This window comes from Callospermophilus lateralis, chromosome 12 (assembly GCF_048772815.1).
Source record: "Callospermophilus lateralis isolate mCalLat2 chromosome 12, mCalLat2.hap1, whole genome shotgun sequence".
NCBI classification, from domain to species: Eukaryota; Metazoa; Chordata; class Mammalia; order Rodentia; family Sciuridae; genus Callospermophilus; species Callospermophilus lateralis.
Genome location: NC_135316.1, coordinates 100,800,200 through 100,820,315, shown reverse-complemented (window position 1 = coordinate 100,820,315; position 20,116 = coordinate 100,800,200). Strand labels below are relative to the sequence as shown.

Here is a 20,116-nt window from a genome sequence, read left to right as displayed (position 1 = left end):
AAAATTCCTGGAAAAGATAAACAGAAAACATATCCTAAAGAATGTGTTATAAATTAAGGTTGAAACAAACAGTTTAAAAAGTTATCAAATTTAACCTGCATTAAAAAAAAAAAAAATCTCTTATCCTCTAACATTGAACTATTTGCCACTAAAAAGAGGAGGCTATGTGGGAAGGAGGTTATGCTGAGTGCCAGAACTTCACGGCCTCGCGTTAAATGTTGAAAAAGTTCCTATTTATGTGAATGGAACCAGTCACAAAGTCATCACTGGCAGACTCAGCCTTTCTAAGATCTGGACTTTTGAAAGTCAAAATTATGGCACATAGTTCTGAAAACATTAAATGAACATGGACATAAAAGGAAACAAGCAATTACTAAGAATCACAAAAGTCGATTTCTGTCCCTTCATCTTTCATTTTCACCAGAAATCACTCGGTTCTGATTTGAGTGTCCCTGCTCACAAATAAAGGGGGAAAGGCTGTGGGTGGTGGGGGCGGTGGGCACGGGAGGGCATGCTGCCGTCTATTAGTGGAATCAACCCTTTCAGTTGACAAAGACAACAACCAAATCTTTAGATGGTTTATTTGATCTGCGTGAAAGGGTGGCAGTGGGACTTCTGGCACTCGAATAAGCGGAAACAATATTTTTGGCTAGAGAGACTTCTCCTGAGTTCTCTCAGGGAGCCTTCGAGAAGGCCATCTGGACCAAGCAGTATTTCTTTTGTAAAGCCTCGCATTTGGAAACATAGGCGAAAGGTGTGCGAGCTGTAATCGAATGCCCATGAAAAGAATTGGTTTATGATATTGGGAGGGGGGATTTATTACTGTTTGTAATTTTCTAGATGAAGAGACTTACATGAGAAAAAGACTTTTACTTTCTGTTTTCTTTCTTTATTAAGAGATGAGTTCCTGATTTATACTCCAGTATAAGATGTGCTTATTAATGTTAACTCATTAATCTACACTATTGTTCCATTATGTGACATTTACAGTTGTTACATCAGGTAGTGACCTTGTTTTTGACCTTTGTAATTGTTAATTGAACATAGATTTTTAAAGATGAACACTTCCCCTTTTCTGGTCTTTAGCGTGTTTATGAAGCTATAATGAATGAAAGATGTTGAAGAGTTAAGCAAAATCCTTCCAAACCCAAATAAAGCACTTACAGCAACGACATGAATAAAACACTCCTTGAAAAACTGAAAAATAAAGCAAAGCTACATTTGAGCCAGATACAGCAATAGTATGAATAGTCTAGCAAAGTAACCTTTAAAAATCTATCTGTCAGGGCTGAGGATATAGCTCAGTTGGTAGAGTACTTATCTCACAAGCACAGGGCCCTGGGTTCAATCCCCAGCACCAAAAAAAAAAAAAAAAAATCTATCTATCTGTGTGTGTATATCTATGTCCATATATACTTTTTTTTTTTTTTTTTTTTGCTATTCACTCACACTTTTCTCTTAGAGTCTCCATTTTAAAAAGATATGTGAATTCTTATATTAAGATTCCTGTAACAGGAGATCATTTTTCAAAAGTAACTGACAGTTTCCATTAACTGTCATTTTTGCCTAATAAGTTAGGAATAAGAATAAATCTTAATATAGAAATAAAAAAACATAGTATCAAACACACTTGAATATATAGATATCGTATTAATATTTGTATTTTTCTATATAAATTCTACTTTCTATTTATCAATATTAACTAATGATTTCCTTGAGAAGTTTTCATTTTCATTATCCAATTTTCATATTATATAAAATTCCTAGTTGATAAAAAAGAACTGCTATAATCATATTTCTTTAGTAAGTGAATACTAAATTCAGTTCTGAAGGGAGAATTTTCAAATATTGTTGAAATTACCATTATTATGGAAAAATAACATAAGAAATGGAATCAATTTTTTAAGAAAATCCTTTATAAACTTAAAGCAAATCACATAGATGTTTATTGTGGCTAAATTATTTTACCAAATAGTTTGAAGCTAAAATAATTATGACATATAGATTTTATCTCAAAATGCATTTTTTTTTTTCTGGAAAAAGAATTAGTTTGATTAATATAGTTTAAAAAATTTTTTTTTTAGTTGTAGGCAGACACATACTTTTATCTTATTTATTTTTACGTGGTGCTGAGGATCGAACCCAGTGCCTCACACATGTGAGGCGCACTCTGCCACTGAGCCCCATAAATTTGACTAATATTGTAGAGGCATATCTTACAACTGATGTCAGTTAAATTAAAAATCTTAATTTCTGGAAATTAAGATGGGAGCTAGATTATGTAGAATGTTCAAACTTTTTCTGAACCATTTTTGTAAGAGAAGATAGCCTGGAGTCCCCAGTATCAATCTGTTACCCGCATTCTTACTCACAGGGAGCCTTGTGCCAAGCAAAACTCTTTAGCCCCAAAAATATTTTTTAGTTTCTAAACAACACAGTTCCAAGTATCAGTATCTGACAGACAGTACTAGATTAAATGATCTGATTATCATTACTTTTCGAACATAAAATGTTTTTCAAATGACATTACTCTGAACTTCTAATTAAAATAAAATTCTATGATATCAAAGATTTATCTGCTTGCCCCCTAACTATTCCTATGAAATTTCAAAAGGTTAGTAGGAAAAAGCAGGACTTTTATTTTTGACAAATAATAATGATAATGATTATTATTTTTACTGCAGAAAACACAAGTGACCCAGCATAGTTGTGAGCTCCAGCTATGCCCTGGGTATTTAGAAATCTAATCTTAAATTATGGAGCAGGAAAAAGTGGGCTACAGTGAAAATTACACTTTTGCCTTCTTGGGTCCTTTCTACTTAAAAACACTACTTGAATGAGATTTTCACTAGAGAGGAAAAGATCTCTTAGGAGTTTGAGTGTCTCACTGGGACAAGGGCCATCAGTTTCCCATCTTTGAGAGTCATCTGTGCTTTGGACAAAGTATCCAGGGGTTCACGTTGCCATCAGCGACTCACATTTGAAATAAAACAGATTAGATATTTGTTGGAGGCGATATCTCCACAACTGAGCGACCTATTTATGTGAAATCTTTGCAAACAGAACCCACACTATTTAAACCCCAAGAACCTCTCAAGACCCAGAGTCACCTACCTGCAGTCCCAATTTTTTTGACCAGCAAGTTTACAAGCAAAGTGAAAGAAACATGCTAACTGGATAAAATAGCCATGTGTCCCTACTGGAAGCCCCATTACACCAGTCATTGAAACCTTGCTGGACAAAGCACCAGGAGAATTTGCTGTAAGAAACAAGCCTCAGCGAATGGGGCAGGGAAGAAATGACCTAATGGTTGGTCTGTCCTCTCCAATTTCTGCAGTACAGTGTTAAGAAAAGCCGTCCTGCCACACTGTTGTGAAAGCCCATGCCCCAACAGAGACATCTCTTATTTAAAAAACAAAACAGCTCAGAATTTATATTTAAGTTGCCATCATCAAAAGGTATGACAACTGGGGGACAATTTCCCCTGGCAGCATTTTCAATATACAATGGGAAAGGGTGATTTTCTTCACTGAAGAACTTAAATGCCAAGAAAAGAATGGTTCTGATTTGACCTTTGTTTGCTGGCTGGTGAAATTTAGGGTGGCCCCTTCCACAGCCCAGTTGCTCACAAGGCCAAGTGGACTCCAACATGAAACCTAGTTCGGATGGTTCACTGAGGCAGTGTCAGCCCATGCTGCCAGGCTGCTGCCTGCCTCCAAGCAGCACACGAGGTGCTGCCTCAGTTTACTACTTCAGGAGGAAGGGTTTATCCCTCACACTGTAGCTGGCATAAGGTCCAGAGCAGAGGGAGAGGGGTGTGTGTGTGTGTGTGTGTGTGTGTGTGTGTGTGTAGGCAGGTATGTGAGAGAGGAAAAAGACAGAGTTGTTTGCATATATGAATGAAAGAGTCCATGGCTCTTCTCTCTGGGTAAATATCTATGTTTATTTGTGAAGGATCTTGCTTTGGGCTAAGATATAGAAATGGACATAAAATACAATGTCAATTTTAAAATATGTTTCCGTGAAATGCATTGTCTTTTTGCTGGTTACTGTCAATGTGAAATGAAAGGATACTATTTATCATGAAATTGATGTATGTACAAATTGACTGTATTCAATGTAACATATTCTGACTTCTGCCTTTGGATTTTGTTTTTTAATTTTAATTTGATTTTATTTTTTTGTGGTGCAGGCTTGAACCCAGAGCCTTGCACATACTAGGTAGGCAAGCACTCTATCACTAAGGTACATCCTCAGCCCTGCCTTTGGATATTAAGTGTGAGTTTGTGCAAAGATGAACCTGTGTGTGTGGTGTGTATGTGTGTGTGTGTAAGTGTAAGCACGCATGCATGGTCAAGGGTGAAGTCAGACATTCACAGGGAATGACCTATTTAATATTGTTACCCACTTTTGCAAGTCCTGGGATTTTCAGGTGTTCCTTTTACCAGTGAAAGTGCAAGGGAGACTTCTCACATGAATGTCACAGGTTCAACACCGAAAGCCCGTTTTTTCTTCTTTATTTATTTTGCAAGAGCAAATGTTTAACATTTTGAACTTTAATATTTTTTTAATATTCTTTCTCTCCTAAGTAATTTTTCATCAAAGACACTAAAACTTCATTCCTTATGGAAGTCAGAAGGTTGAGTTTTAGAGATTACCTCTAGGATAGATTTATAAATGCAACTTTCCTTCCTAGCCTCTTAAAAAGAGGCAAACGGTATTATTGCAAATAACCTTTAAGATAATTAACTGACAATGCTGCAACTAGCATAAAATCTTCCTTCAGGCGACACCTAATTTAAGTGTTACTGGCACAAAGTGGAGACAGATTGTGCATCACCATTGCAATATTTACATAGCAGAAACCCACAGAGCAGGAAACGCGAGACTCAATGATGCACTAAATTAGGAACAACCGTACTCCAATGTTAATTTGCTTTCTATTCTATCCAAATCTCAGGTCCAGAAATTGGTACAAACACATATACAACCTCCCACTCTTAAATGACTAAACCGGGGGAAATTTTTGTGCTTCCCCCCACCAAATTAAAATAACTTGAAATTTATTTCTTTTCTCCACAAGAACCACTTGGTCAAACTGTGTTTATTTCATTACAACTTGCTCTCACTTTGATCTAAAATTATTTTCATATGAATGCTGCATTGAAATCAACAGAGGAAAAACTAAACAGACTTCTATTTTCTCTAAGGCTGCCAATATATTTTATGAAAAGAATAAAAGGAGAGACCTGAGAGCCAGTTGGTAAGATATTTAGGGACGAGGAAGGGCAAATCTACCTTTAGAAACCCTCTCACTGCTGAATCCTGTTTCTGTTCCAGCCTTCACCACCATCCCCAATACAGTGTGTTTCCTTAAAACCATTCAAACAATACTTCTTTCTTTCTTTTTTTCTCATTCTTCCCCATAGTATTTTCAACACCAATTTCACCCAAGGCATCAAAAAAACATTTACCTTTCCTAACTGCTGATGTGCTTTAAAGGCAGCGATCAGTTCTTCAGCCCACTGGATTTTTTCTGGGGAAGGGGTAAACTGCTCCTGGACCACGGCAATTTGGTTAGGGTGGATCACCTGCTTACCTACGAGGAGATGAATAACATCGGAAGTTCATCAGACAAATGTTCCAACAAAATGTTCATAGACTGGATGCTAAATAACTAATTTAGAACTTTTACTGAAGGAAAAAAAAAAAAAAAAAACCTGCAATCAGGCAGGCTTTTCCAGAATCCCACATAAGAACAAACACAACAATGGAAGTAATTGTGCTTCGGGTCCTATAGAAATGCCACCTCGGTGCAGATAATCTCTCATTTTTAGTTACAGGTGGACTGAAGCAGCTCGTGAATAACTGCTTTGCCTGGCACTTTAAAAGATAATGTCTCCAAATTAGAGTCCTAATTTTGAATTAAAGTAGAATGAAATTACATAGAAATTCCCTCGAATTTTAGAAATTATCTTTTACTTATTTTGTAGGATTATACCACTTCCATGATTTCTTGTAGAAGTGGTATGTGGGTTTTCATAAAGCTTACAGAGCAGAGATTACAACTATATTACTATCTAATACTGTCTTACATTGACATGTTTAATTTTCTTTCTCTAGGATGAACATGTGTCATTTCTAACCCCTAGTAGAAAATTGGATTTCAATGAAAATAGTATATTCAGTACAGCAAAAGAGAAGGCAGCTTTGAGCACTGAAGACTCTAGACTATTCTATTTAAATCTTTTAGAAAAGAAAAATTTCAGAAAACTTCTCTATCCAAAAAAAAAAAAAAAAATCCATATTTTCCCCTTTTTGCTTATGGGATGGAGATTGGCTACTTTCCCCTTAAAGCACCTTTCATACCCTCAAAAGAAACCCTACCTCTGTAGAAATGTCTTCAAAGGTACTTAGAACTCTTTTTGAAATTTAAGGATTTTAATAAAAACATAAATACAAATATAAAAGACAAAGGATTCTATGAAATAGTGTTGTCATTAAAAATAATTTAAAAATCAGGAAGTGTGGAGTCTAATCAGATCATTAATAAAATGCATTTAATGTTATATAATGATGAGATTATATTATATTACATGATAAAGTTATAGACACAATATGCCTCCTTAAAAGTGAATGTACATTTAATGGTCATTTACTCTGCTTACTCTGCTCAATCTATTTGTTGGCATAGTAATTTGCTTTGCTTTTGAAATAGTTGTTTTATTAATGTTTTGCCAGTACAGATTATATCCTGGATGTTTTATAAAATGCCAAATTTCTGTTACTGTTGTCATTTGTTGAACAGAAAAAGGAACAATGTAAAAAAATATATATTTTTAGTGTTTCATGAAAAGAGGTTTAAGTGGACAGATAAAACAATATCTTTTCTTTATCACAGCATAATTAAAACAGCCTCACCTTGCTATTTCATTCTTATCTATTTTATACTATAAAACATTAAACACATGTAAATAAAGATGCTTTAAATTATTTGAACAATAATTTCTGGAAATATAACATGAATGATAAATGAAACATCTTTTCAATAGTAGGTGTTGAAATTATATTTAAGTAATCTAATCGCTGTTGCAATATTATTAATAAAAGATGTCAGTTCTGTGGTTATTCCTACTAATTGTTAGCCCTGAATTTCATAATTTATAGACATAATTTACATTGATGTGTAAAAAGCTAGATTTCATGGGAACTTCTGAGTCAGGCACTATGATTTGAGAAGCAAGCATAAACTACTTAAAATATTGTGAAATTACTGATGGCACTCAAGTACCCGTATTTTGATAATGAGGATAATTTTAAGATGCACGTGAGATTTTAGAAATCCATGTACATTCACATGTGAAGTTCTCTGTTGCATGGTATATATTCCAACAACTGTCTAACAGGCTTTAATGTGAGAACAAGGCAAATATTTTATCCAGAAGAGTTGTTATTGGCAAGTTACTGAGAGGGTACAAAATTGGACGACATTAAAATTTATGACCATGAAATCCTTTTTACAGTATCACTTGATATATCTTGCTTTAAATCAATACCTGTCAAGTCTTTTAGGTAACTGTATGATGGTGTCATTTTTGTCTTCTACAAAAGACTGCAAAAAAGAGGAAAACCTATAGTGCTTCATATTTATAATCTTTCTTCTCAGCATGTAGTACTGGAGTAACTGCAGTGACCAAGTCAGTTAATAAAGCTTTATTCTAATATTTTTATTTGGGTGTCTTTTTATTTAAAAAACCCTAATATTAACAGCTATTTGTATAGCCAATGTATTAATTTAAAATCTATCAACATAGATTGTGACCCCATGAAACAACACCACAGAAAACAAACTATAGCCCACTATTTAGTATATGACTAACTTTAAAAAATGACTTCATTAACATATATGTGTGTGCAGGTACCTGTGTACGTGTTGTACATATTCACGGACATAATTCTTACAGCCCAGACTCAGTCTTCCTTCTCAGTGTGATGTATAACAGTGTTTCCATATGACTTTAAGCCTTTCGTCCACCTGCTTCAGATGGGTATTTCAGAAGGTGGGCACAGCACTTCCTCTTTCTTCCTCCCTGCCTCTCCTCCCTTCTTGGGCAAGGCCCAAGGTGTGGCAATTAAATGCCAACAATTCGTGCTAACAGATCATGGGATCATGAGAAGTCTAAAGTACTTAGTAGAAGCTTTTTTTTTTTTTAATTACTTCAAATCATCTCATGCTTTTAATTACCATTTATTAGTATGTAGAAATATAATCGGGACAACAAAGACCTTCTCTCTCTGAAAATTGCAAAATGGCCCTGGCGTGTGCCCCCCCCCACCCCCAGTCTGCTGCCTCGGTCATTGGAATAGCGGTGGGCACTGTGCCCTTGGTTCCTCCCTGTTCTCCCGCCTCCGTTTCTCCGTCTCGCTGTGATTTACTACTCCCCGTCGTGGAGAAACAACAGTGCCAGGTTCATAAGTTCCTCGTGCTGAGCTGGGCACCGTCTAGAAATTTAAGCCTGATTTGAAGAGGTCTGTCTTTTGCGACTGAATTGGGAACCAATTTAATTTAGCCCTGCATCCTCGAGGACCTCTGGAGCTCCCTTAGGAGCTCTGGGGCAAACATGACCCCAGAGGAAGCTAAGGAAACCCAGGTTGCAAGGAGGGCTGCTGACAGAGACCAGGGCTCGCTCTCTTTTCAATGAATTAGTTCCCATTTCAGAGCCACATCTGGCTGCCTGGCAGCCGATGCCACACATCCACGGCCAACAACATTGGGTCTATTAGATAGATTGCATGGAGCTTTTCTCCAACTTCTGCATTTGGGCTACATCCTAACCAGTCATTGAAAAGAGGCAGGAAGGAGCACAGCCCCATGGACACGGCACAGGGACGCCCCTCTTTCTCAGTCACTAGGAAATGTAGGGAGATTCATGAATAATAGCTCACATAATTGAAAAACGTTTCTCTATAAGGGATCATATTTTTTAATTAAAAGACTGGGGTTCATGTTTATTTTAGTTCTTTATGGTAAAAACACAAAAGGTCAGAGCTTATTTAATTCTAACGTAACTATACTATTGCTTTGTAAGTCTTTCAATTTTACTTCAAGTTAAATCATCATCTATTAAGACATCTTTTACATTTAAGGGCACTTTCAGAGGCATTTCAGTAACCCCTAACATAATAGATATATTCCAAAATGTTTGTCTCTTTTCCTTATTATTCAGGTATGTTTCTAGTATTAACATTCTTAGAACTTGCAGTATGAGAACAAATAAGAATAAAAGAATGTATCATGTTTTCCCCTTGGTTGCCTCTGTGTGTGTGTGTGTGCGCGCGCGCATGTGTCCACTGCACACATGTGTTTATGCATAGGATTCTATTGTGATTTTTCAAAAAATAGATTTCTGTTGCAAAAACATAATTTTGTGCTGATCCCCAAGTTCAGTGGTTAGGATTTTAGTGATTTGGTACACCAATTGTCAATGTCCACCTATACTCCAAGGTGGCCTTAAGGAACTCACTGATCCTAGTGCCAGATGATACTCGCAGGTGTCACCAAGTATACAGACACTTATTGGGATGTAGAAGGGGACGGAGGGGCTTGAAGTGGCCGGAGAGCAAAAAACAAATTATAAGTAAAAATCAAATCACAGAAAATGCAGACATAGTGGCACATGCCTGTAAGCCCTGCAACTTGGGAGGCTGAGACAGGAGGATTGCAAGTTCAAGGCTAGCCTCAGCAACTTAGTGAGGCCCTAAGCAACTTAGCAAGACTGTATCTCAAAATAAAAAATAAAAAGGGCCAGGGATGTAGCTCAGTGGTTAAGCATCTCTGGGTTCAATCCCTGGTACCAAAAACAAAACAAAAAAACCCCACGGATGTATGATATGTCAAGATCATTGTAATGTCATGTGTAACTAATTAAAACAAAAAACAAACAAACAAACAACCCACAGAGAATATCACCAGTTTTTTTTCAGAATTAATTCAATATTGTGACCATTTTAGAAAAAATTTCTTCGTCAACTCAAATTCTTACAGCAGTTTACTCAAAAACACTCTGTCACTCTGCCCTTCCGTTAGAGCAAACTATATAAAATATTTAAAGAGGTCAGGAAAAAAAATGGTAACAAATATAAGAGGAAAGAAGAATGAGTGGTTTGATTTTTGTTTGCAGAGCCAAAGAAAAGCATGACAATTTCTCAGGGGGTTGGCACTCTGCTCGGCTTTTCCATGCCCCAAACACTGGAATGCGTATGTGAGACGTACGATGACGCGAGAAATGTGATTCCTGGTTACATTCCTGTTTTTCTGGAAGGCTTGCTGATCTAGACACTGCTTTCTAAGATACCATCAGGGATCATACCAGTGAAGCCCATGGCGGCTGCTTCTCTTGACTGTCTGAGAAGCCCGTCTGCATCCCGAAAATCAATGTACACCAGGTCTATGGCTTGTAGGCCAAAGGCCTTGGCTACGACGACAATCTTTTGTCGGGCGTAGAGAATGTCCTGGGTTTCTTTACTACTTGTTGCACCTGAAAACCAGAAGAGGACAGAAAAGGGAGGTCATAACTTTGGAAACCAAACTCAGACATCTATTATAAAGACTCAGTTTGTAAAGACATCTATGTCTCCCTGGGAATGTTCCCAGCAAAATGATTATTCAAATATGAACCAAGAGAGAGCTACAGGGAGGCAGCACCAAGCCTCCATGCGTCTGTTCACTAGCAAGCTTCCTTCAACACAATCACTCTGCCAAGCACCAAGACGAGCCACTCCCCGCCAGGAGGTGGAATCGGGGCCACAGTGACTCTTGATAGATTTTCTCCTTTTGGTCGTGGCTCCGAAAGTGTCAGTCCAAAGATAAGGCCACAAAAAGTGGCCAGGAGGCTGAGCATGGACACTTACTTCTCACATTGGGCACAGGATGGGCTGTGCTGGGGTTGGCCCAACCGTGCAGGGGCTGTGATGCCCAGGCCCAGCTGAGAGACTGAGCCAAGTACATTAGCTGCAGGGTCTGGATGGAGCACTGGGGACAGGCAAGGGCATGTACCTGGGGGCAGGCAGAAAGTGTCACTTAGCCTTCTGTAGTCCACTGACCTGTGGGCCACACAGGAGTCCCCTGGAAAGACTGGTATTAAAATAAATTCCTGTTTTCACCTAAAGGGTGGTGGGGTTGTCACTGTTTATACTTGGACCACAACACTCACTGCTCAGGGAAAGTGTCTCCAGGCCACTGGGATGTGGTTCCAAAAGCACTTTCTGTGGCCTTGTCCCTCCCAGGTTCCAGTTAGCTATACACACACCCAGGCCAGAACAGAGTGCTCCAGGGAGAGGGGAACTCAGTGGAAACCAGTAGCATCTCAGTAGACATCGAATGAAAAGGGTTCTGAAATACACTGTAAGATAAACTAAGGCACTATGTTAAATTTATATACCACGTTTAATGTAGAAAACAGCTCACTACGACCAATGTGAAAGTGCCTTAAATTTGTTTTGGAAACTTCAGCAGCCCTCAGACTCATGTGAAGACCAAATATTTAAGCAATCGTGAGGTTGTAAACATATTTATTAGGAGAAAAGTAGATGCCCTCATTCTTGAATGAGCCTGGGGCTGCAACAGGCTTTTTATTAGTTATTTTAATAAATGAGCAGGAGTAGTAAGGTATTGTTCTGAAGCAGGACTGCTATGGGGAACCTTAAATTATCAGGAAGTGGTGTCCATCCATTGTCATGAAAAGCCATTGTCTTGGTTGGTAAATATACATTGTTATGTAAATGCTCATTCTTGAAAGGCAAAGAAAAAATTCCATATACACACACATACTCTCTCTTACACACGCACCACACAGAGGAAGAGAGAAAGGGTTTTGCCACCTATGCTGGCTCGAAAATCTTCTCCTCCAAAAACAACCGCATCTAGAAAAAGACCCACTTGAGGTCCAATCCTGAGTGTTTCTTCACACACTGCCTGGAAAAGAGCAGAACAGAACCAGTTCTCACAGACGCGCAGGCATAAGACAGGAGCCCGAGCACCTCAGGAAGACCCAGCTCCTAGCCCAGTCTGCCTGAAGGCAGGCTGACCCTGCAACCAAAAGTCATTTAATGTTGCCCAAGATAAGTATCCTGCTTATCGTTAGTTTGCTTAGTGGATGATGTTAAATACTATTGTTATATATTAATCTGGTAATATAGTTCAAATTTTAAGTTTACTTTCTAGAGAAACTTTGAGTTAGCTACTTTTGATTTTACTGCTAAGTTATTTATATTTTTCCCCAATTTGTTTTTGCTTGAAGAGACTCTTATATAATAAACATAAAGCCTCAGGAAAGAAGGCAGGAATTTTAAAATCAAACTAATTGGATTATTTGCATTAGAATCCAGTAAATGGTCTCAGGATTAAAGACAAACAATACAAAACCTACAACTTCAGAGGGGAAAATAAAAGTGCAACAAGTCAGCCACGACGTGTTAATAAAGCAGCACTGACATTTCTAAATGAAAGTCAAGATTAATAACATTTGTTGCAGACATAACTGTGAATCCCGAAAGGTGCAGATGTAACCTGCCAATATATATATGGGGGTGGGAAAGAAATGAGGAACCAGTGGGGACACTGTTGATTAATTTCAGGTGTTGCAAGGGCTCCTAAGTACATTACGAAATAAAATGGCAAAACAGTGCTTAAAATTAAATCACTGTATGAATCTGGTTGCATCTGAGGGATGTGCTTTTGATTATATTCCGAGGCTTCTGGGGCAGCTGGGAGAATTTGTGGTTATTTGTGTAAAAGAGCTGCTCAGGAGACAAGGCTTGAAACAGCCCCCAAACATTTGCACTGGGCCCCTCCTGCATAATCCCACAGGTCTCAAAGTGAGCATTTGCTCACACATTCTCTCTCCAGTTCAGGTCAACTACCTTTTTCTTTTGTTTTTGGTGATTTCTTTCTCCTGCTCTCTGAGGGGGGAGGAAAAAAAATGGTGGGGTAGGAACTCTGAGCAGGGGGTGCAGGGGGTGCTAGATTGCTGCTCACAGGTCAGGTGGAATGGGAAGCATATTTTGGAAAACAATATAAATGCCCACTGATACAGAAGGAAAACACAAGCTGGCTCTGAATGTGGTCAGGCAGGTAGTTTAAAGCAGTCACTCGATGGCTGAAAACCCGGGGCTCATCTAATCTCTCCAAATGGTTATTAGAAAATATTTTATGTTCAATGTCACAAATTGAAATAACGGACTACAAATTATTTGTGTACATGAACTTAAAAACAATAGTTGTCTGATCTGCTAGATATTATGGATAATGCTGCTACAAAGAGGCCAGAAAATTTTTCGATGGAAAGCTATTGATAGAAAAAGAACAATTCAAAGTTAATTCATTAAGGTGACAAAATATATTTTCCATTTATTTTATACATTTATTGTAAAATTCCCATTTATTTTATATTTAATCTATAAATGTTAACAATTCAAGGTATAGTATACAGTGATTTTTTTAAATTAAAATTATTACTAGGAACATGTGAATATTTCATTGAAATATTTAGGAGTGGAAAGCTTTTCCTTTCTACTTAACCAATTTCTTTGTTTTCTAAGATGCTGAAAACCTGGTTTTTAAACTATAAAGAAAATAAATGGTGCTCAAGGTTTACCTTGCTTATAAATCTTTCTAAAAAAATGTTAGTAGATGTTGAAATTGAAAACAAAAGTTCTCTTTAGGTGACAAATAAACACTAACTTATGTAACCACGTTATGGTTTTCTTACCTTAAAATTGAGCAAACCCATTGCAGTTTCCACAAAGGGGATTAAATTCATTGGTTGTTCAAGTTTTCGGCCTTTTAAGTGGAATGAAAATTTGTCTGAAAACTAAAATCAAAAGTGTCAGGTGATTAGTGGTAAAAAATAAAATAAAATAAAAACAGAAGTGACAATCACTGCAATGTAGACATAGAAATAGTACTTAAATCTTTGACCTGAGGAAGTAATATCCCAGCCTCCTCACCCACATAAAAGAATTTTTTTTAAAAAGGAAAGACCGAAGAAAAAAGGTAACAAAGTTCCCACCAAACTAAATAGCAAAGTCCCCGAGCGTCACCGCCCCCCGCCCCCACCAGGAGCAACTTGAGGCCTAGGAGTTAGAGATCCCGGTTTAAATGCTTCCCTTGAAAACATATTTACTGGAGACCTCTCGCCCTCTGCGTTAAATGCAAATGGTAGGCCCTTAAAACAATGCGCCCTGCTCTACCTGCACGTCTGTTTTTGTTTCTGCCGGGCACTGACACCAGTGTAAGTGCTGCCCGGCCTTCTACGCCGAGCCCATACCATCCATTACAGCACCATTACCCTTTGTTCCGAAGGGGTTTCTTCATAATTTTTTAGCTTACCTAGGAAGACCTTAAAAAGGAAGTTTAATTCTTTGAAGACCAAAGCTCGCCAATTTTTTCCATGAGACCAGTTCACAGCCAGCTCTGCGCTGCCAGTGGGGTAGCCCAAATTCCAAAATCTATCATCTGGAAACATACAAAGCTCTCGCACAGATCCCCCACCCCCCTTTCAAAAGGGGGGAAAAAAAACCCCCACAATCTAAATTGTAAATCTATTATGTCTATCTAGATCTAATAAGATGTGAGGAGATAAAAAAAAGAAACCCAGGTATGATAAAGATATTTTTGTAAATAAAGATGAAAACATATATATCCATTTTAAATTTAAGGAATATTCAGCCATTAATGGATATCAAAGGAAAAGGGAATTTTAATCATCTCTCCATTCAGTCTCAGTTGGGTAAATCATATCTAAGAGATTTGCATAAATATAAACCATCAAAGACTTTTCATCTTCAAAGGGGGTTTCAAGACCCTATAAGCTTTGTACTGTAATCATCACAGGTCACCACCCTGCAGGAATAAGGCTGCTATGGCAACATAAAAAAACTAATGCTTAAGGCTTAGCATAATATTCTGACTAATAGAAAGGAAACTCATTTTAAAAGCTGGCAGCCTATTTACCAGAAGCGGGATTAGAGGTGTTATTTCCCCTTTTAGCTGCCCCCTCCTCGCCTGTGCACACCCCCCCCCCTAAAAAAAATCTAATCACTGGGATCTTTAAAAAGCTTTTGAGCAATTTGCAGTAACTTTACAATTAGGCTAAAATAAATCACAGCTTTCAGTAATGAAGAATGATTCCCGTCGCTCCCTGCCCTCCCTTCCTCAGACAGCATCAGCATCACCTCCTAGGAACTTTGCAGGGAAGGAATGACCCGATCGGCCGGGACCAGAAGGCAGTACGCTATGCAAGGGGACAAAATGCATGGCACTCGGTGCAAAGGAAATACAATGTGATTTATGTCACAATTAAGCTAGAAAATGGGTAGTGAAATGTTAGTGGTCTGGACGTTCAGTAGGTAGCCGGAGATTTTCTTTTCTCCTTCCAAAAAGAAAACTTGAACTCCTATTTGCCCAGTGCTTTGTGATAACCGTTAGAACTACAAAAACCTTAATGTTTACAACTAGGTAAACCCTTTACAAGAGAGTCCCTGTTCTTAGTGAGCAAAATCTTCGGTGCTTTTTTGTTTTTAAGCCAATAGGGACATTTAAAAATTAAATATGCTAGCCCCGCCTCCCCCTTCCCTCTCCCTCTCCTTCTTAAAAAATTGCATTAAGTACTAACACAAAAGGTAACTAGTGGAGAAGTTTCAATTAATTTTTTCAAAAGGAGACGATTAAATGTTTCCGGCCTGGTAAAGTGTTCATTTCAGTGAGGTGGAGGGGACCGGGGAGGGAGGTAGGAAAAGAAGGGGGGAAAATTACAAAGAGATTGGGGAGGAGATGAAGTAGCAGGGCTCAGCAATTCTTTCAATTCCAGTGCACACCCAATAGTGTGTTGGAAGAATGCACACTGTTCGGGATTTGTGGGAGAATTGTCCCACGACAAAAGAGGCAGAGTTACGCTTGTTATAGTCCAATAAGCCGTGCCAGTCAAACAAGAACCCACACTAGCGACAAAAGGCGAGCAAGAGATTCTCACACAAAAGAAAACAAGTAAGCCCATCTTTCAGTTGTGCATCAGGCTCTGGGCTTTACGCTTCGCATAAATACAAACGGAGAGGAAAAAATAAACAGCCCCAAAGACTTCTGTTAACTAGAAGTTCTATTTAAACTGCAGCATGTTCCCCACAACCCAGCATCTGAATCAGCAAACAGGCCACAGCTAGAGGCTGGGGTGGAGCCCCCCCTCAAAATAAAGGTAAGGCCCATGATAAATAGGCATCAAGGATGAAACCAGAGGCCAAGAGTGACTTCAGAATCCATCTGCATCAACCTAAGTCACATCTGAATGGGGCCAGAGCCCTCAGGATACCAACACTCTGGAATCTGAGGATACTCTTGGAGAGAACTCCCAAGTTCAATAAGTCAATCCGGGTCCTTGACAACGGGGCTTCAAGAAGAATCCAACAGAACCATCCAACACAATTAGGACAGAAACTACAAGTACAGTTTTAAACCTTCTAGTTGGCATATTCAAAGAGTAAAATGAAACAGGTGAAATTGATTTTCATAATACCTTACATTGTACCCACTAGATTCCAATGTTAATTCAATGTGCAATCGTTATGAAAATTATTGAGGTATTTTACATTCTCTCCCCCTCTTGTGGGGGGGTGTACAGGTCTTCAAAATGAAGTGTGTATTTTATACTTACAGCATATCTCAATTTGCACTGGCTACATTTCAAGTGCTCAATAGCCACACGTGGCAGGTGGCCCCTGCATTGGACCGTACAGACCCAACATTCAGATTATTAAAAAGGTAAGCACTTCATCAGGTATCAGAGCTCCTCATTGGATCACTATGCTTACATCCATAACCTTCCAGACAACACTAGATGTGGCTTTGAACCCCCTCAGCTCACTTGCCCACCAAACAAACATCCAGCACATCTGGCAGGCTCTGCCCCAGATTGGCACATTGGAATAGCATTCATTCATCAGAGACCTGCACAATACTGGCAACCCCAGAAAAAAAATCTAGCCCTGTCCCCCGTCTGTCTCACAATTAAAACAATCATGGTATAATTGGGCCCATTCTGAAGTTTTCTTAAGTAATTTGACATGCCAACCACTTTACATTTCAGGTTTTTATTGGCTGAAAAGTCTGTCATGAAACACAAACACACCTGTCAGCAATTTAAAAAGGACGCACTAGAGAACTGTTCAGGAAATAATATCTGTGCTAATTAAAACCACTAGTTAAAAGCTTCCTGTTTATTCCTCTAGTTGCCCTAAGGAGTGACCTTTTCTTCCCCTATGTTGGGTTCATTTTTTTCATATGCGGCTGGTGTCCTCTGGAGGCCTGCGATGATTTCAAACGCAACTTGGTAAGAGCCATTTATGTCATGACCCTTCCTGGTTGAGGCCTAGGCTCCGGGCCTACACAGTGGTGGCAGGAGTGGTGCTCTGTTAACCTGGCATCCAGGGATAGCTCTGGGAGGGCTAGCAAGGAGCCAGTTCTGTCCAAACCACAGATCCGATTAGGAAACCCAAGCATTGTGTCTAGAGGACAATTGTTCCAAAGAACACTCTGGGCAAAGGCGGGCGCTCAGGTGAAGGAGATGGCTGCTTGTGTTCGCTCCTCCTTCTCAGTTCCCTTCCTCTCTGATCTGTGCAGCCTTCTCAAAACCAGTGGCACCCAAACCCCTTCTCTTAGATGGTCCCAAGTTTTAAGCAAAGCACTGGCTACTCACCCACTGGATTTCCTCAGGACTCTCCACCTTTGGAAGCATCAGGCTGGAAGGTAGGACCCGGGATTGCAGAAGGGTCTCAAGGTCCTCCTCTGCCAGACCGCTAGACACCGAGTTGATTCTCACGCACTTTTCTGTTGGGCCCAGTTCAAAGCCTTCAAGAGTTTCTACTATTCTCAGTCGAGCTTCATTCTGTGTCAATAAAAAGTTACCTTCTTAGTTTAATTTCTAAGGGGAACACAACTGAGTGTGGTGTGACACTGCTGCGTGATTCAGTGTGAGCACCTTTCTCAGGTCTCACATTGCCTGCCCACCAAAGAAATATGTGAAATAAGTTATCCAATGTGATAGTTGAGCTGTTGGTAGACTTTGTTCACAGGATGTCACTCATCAGGTACTTGCCATCACGCATACTAGTATTCTAAATGTCAGCTTCATCTTGCTCATTGGTGCTGCTTTCTAATTGGAAAGGTAAAAAAAAACTAATAAGCAGTTATTCATTGATGGAGCATTAACTAGGCCTACGCATGGTTCTAAGTCCTTTACTTGCATTTTCTCATTTAATAAATATAAGAAACCGGGCAACATCTGGACTGTGGCAGTCTCATCTGTCAGCCTATTCACATTAGGTAAAAATGGTCTATTTTTCTTTATCCCCATATAGAGTGCTTTTTTTTTTAACTTCTCTTTCTTGTTTTATTTTTTGCAACTGAGTTGCATCTTGACATTCAATTAGGCAGGTACTCACAGGAATCTGACACTTCATACTACAAGAAATGCTCACACTTATTTAGGTGGAAGCAAAAACATCACCAAGAAATTCCTTCATGAAGTGCTTGACAAATACAGTTTGTTTTATTCCCCCTGAATTTGACAATCTTTGCTCCACAGTTAAGAAAAACTGAAAGGGTAAAATTCTGCTTTAATATTTGAATTAACCCAAGAAAAATGGTATGAGACCAATTATGTTATTTATTGGCTTTGGCTTGGGGGTACTGGGGGTGGGGTGTGGAGAGAGAAGGGTGTGGGGTTGGTGTCAACAGAAAGAAAACACTTGGGGTCATTACTTCCTGCCAATTTCAGTTTTCAAAAACAAATTCTTCCAACTTGCCAACAGCCCTCAACAAATTCTCGTTGTCAGAATGAACACTTAGCAAAAGTAGTTTCACTTGGGAAGGGTTTTTATGATACTAATAAAACTTGAAAGCCTCTCACTGCTGATGAATATGGTTTAGGGAAAAAAAAAGTCTTAACAATATATAGCCATTTGAGTAGCAGTACTTATCTAGGAAAATAGCAAAACGGAGACAAGAAAGAATTATTTAAGCCAATGCGGAGTCTAAGTCCAATCAATGAGACAAGCTGGGACACAGATTTAAACCAGACGGATGTGGTTCTACAACAGAGTGGAGCAAGGAAGGCTCCAAATGTGGTCTGAGTTAAACAGCGCGAGGAAACGGTAGCTTAGCGTTGTCAGGTCAGATGGAAACAGTGCTGAGGACCAGTTGAGGACAGCTATGTGAAGTCCTGATTTACAGAGCTTCGACTGCCAAGAATTAGGCCAAGTTTAGACAAAAGCAAGAGAGCTCATGTCAGCTAAAGTTAGAGAGATCGTAGTCAATGATGGTTCAGTTCCAAATCAAATAGCCTTTGGCTACTCCATAACAGTAAAACTCCAGCTCCACCATGAACTGGATATGGAAACACTAGGGGCCAAGTGCAAGAGTTAGCTTGATATCATGGTTCCAAGGCCGCCTAGAGCTGCAGGAGAAATGCTTCCTCCTCTACGGCAGTGCAGGCTTTTAGATCCATAGCCTCAGAGAATCCAGACCACCACGCTCCATGTAGCCCGGACAGCTACAAACCCTGGATTGCTCCAGTTTGTAAACATTTTCCAGCTTCTAGATTCTCTTTCAGTAGCAAGTCAGCCTCCTTGCAAAGTGTCCTTTGGTATAGTGAATGGAAAATTGAAGGGAACTCACTAGGTTGTTTAGGCCGAAATGTATTTTAAAATCATTGTGTCCTCATCTCCATCCTGTAATCTGCATGTGTGCTCAACTTTGCAGGATCCCTGGCAACATCAACTTCCTGAATTGTTAATGTTGGCGTCAAACTGAATCTGACCTTGAGGAGCTGTTGGGTGGTTTCATTTGGATTTGAAGGGGACTGTTTGTTCAAAGCTTGTGTTCTAAACCTGTTTGTGATTTTTATCTAAAAGTCAGATTGCCATGGTTTCAGCACATTCCGGTTTACTTAGTAAAATTCAGCCTCTGTGAAATTGGCTCCAAATGAAGTCCCTAATTCCAACTTTAGGCATAATCTGATTAGTACTTTTCATGTTATAATAATGAGCAGTGAATACTCAGCATTTT

At 39.0% G+C, this 20,116-nt stretch overlaps 1 protein-coding gene across 3 annotated transcripts in view; it reads right to left on the bottom strand.

Annotated features, from left to right (window-relative positions):
* Window positions 1–20,116, bottom strand: part of Clybl (citramalyl-CoA lyase) — a 233,283-nt gene that overhangs the window by 13,066 nt on the left and 200,101 nt on the right. For all 3 annotated transcript variants that reach the window (XM_076872168.1, XM_076872167.1, XM_076872169.1), the window contains exons 3-7: window positions 17,748–17,936; window positions 13,770–13,871; window positions 11,881–11,974; window positions 10,371–10,538; window positions 5,475–5,599 (exon numbers count right to left, since the gene is read on the bottom strand). In XM_076872168.1, the coding sequence (XP_076728283.1) occupies window positions 5,475–5,599; window positions 10,371–10,538; window positions 11,881–11,974; window positions 13,770–13,871; window positions 17,748–17,936 (678 nt within the window). The remainder of the gene's footprint in view (window positions 1–5,474; window positions 5,600–10,370; window positions 10,539–11,880; window positions 11,975–13,769; window positions 13,872–17,747; window positions 17,937–20,116) is intronic.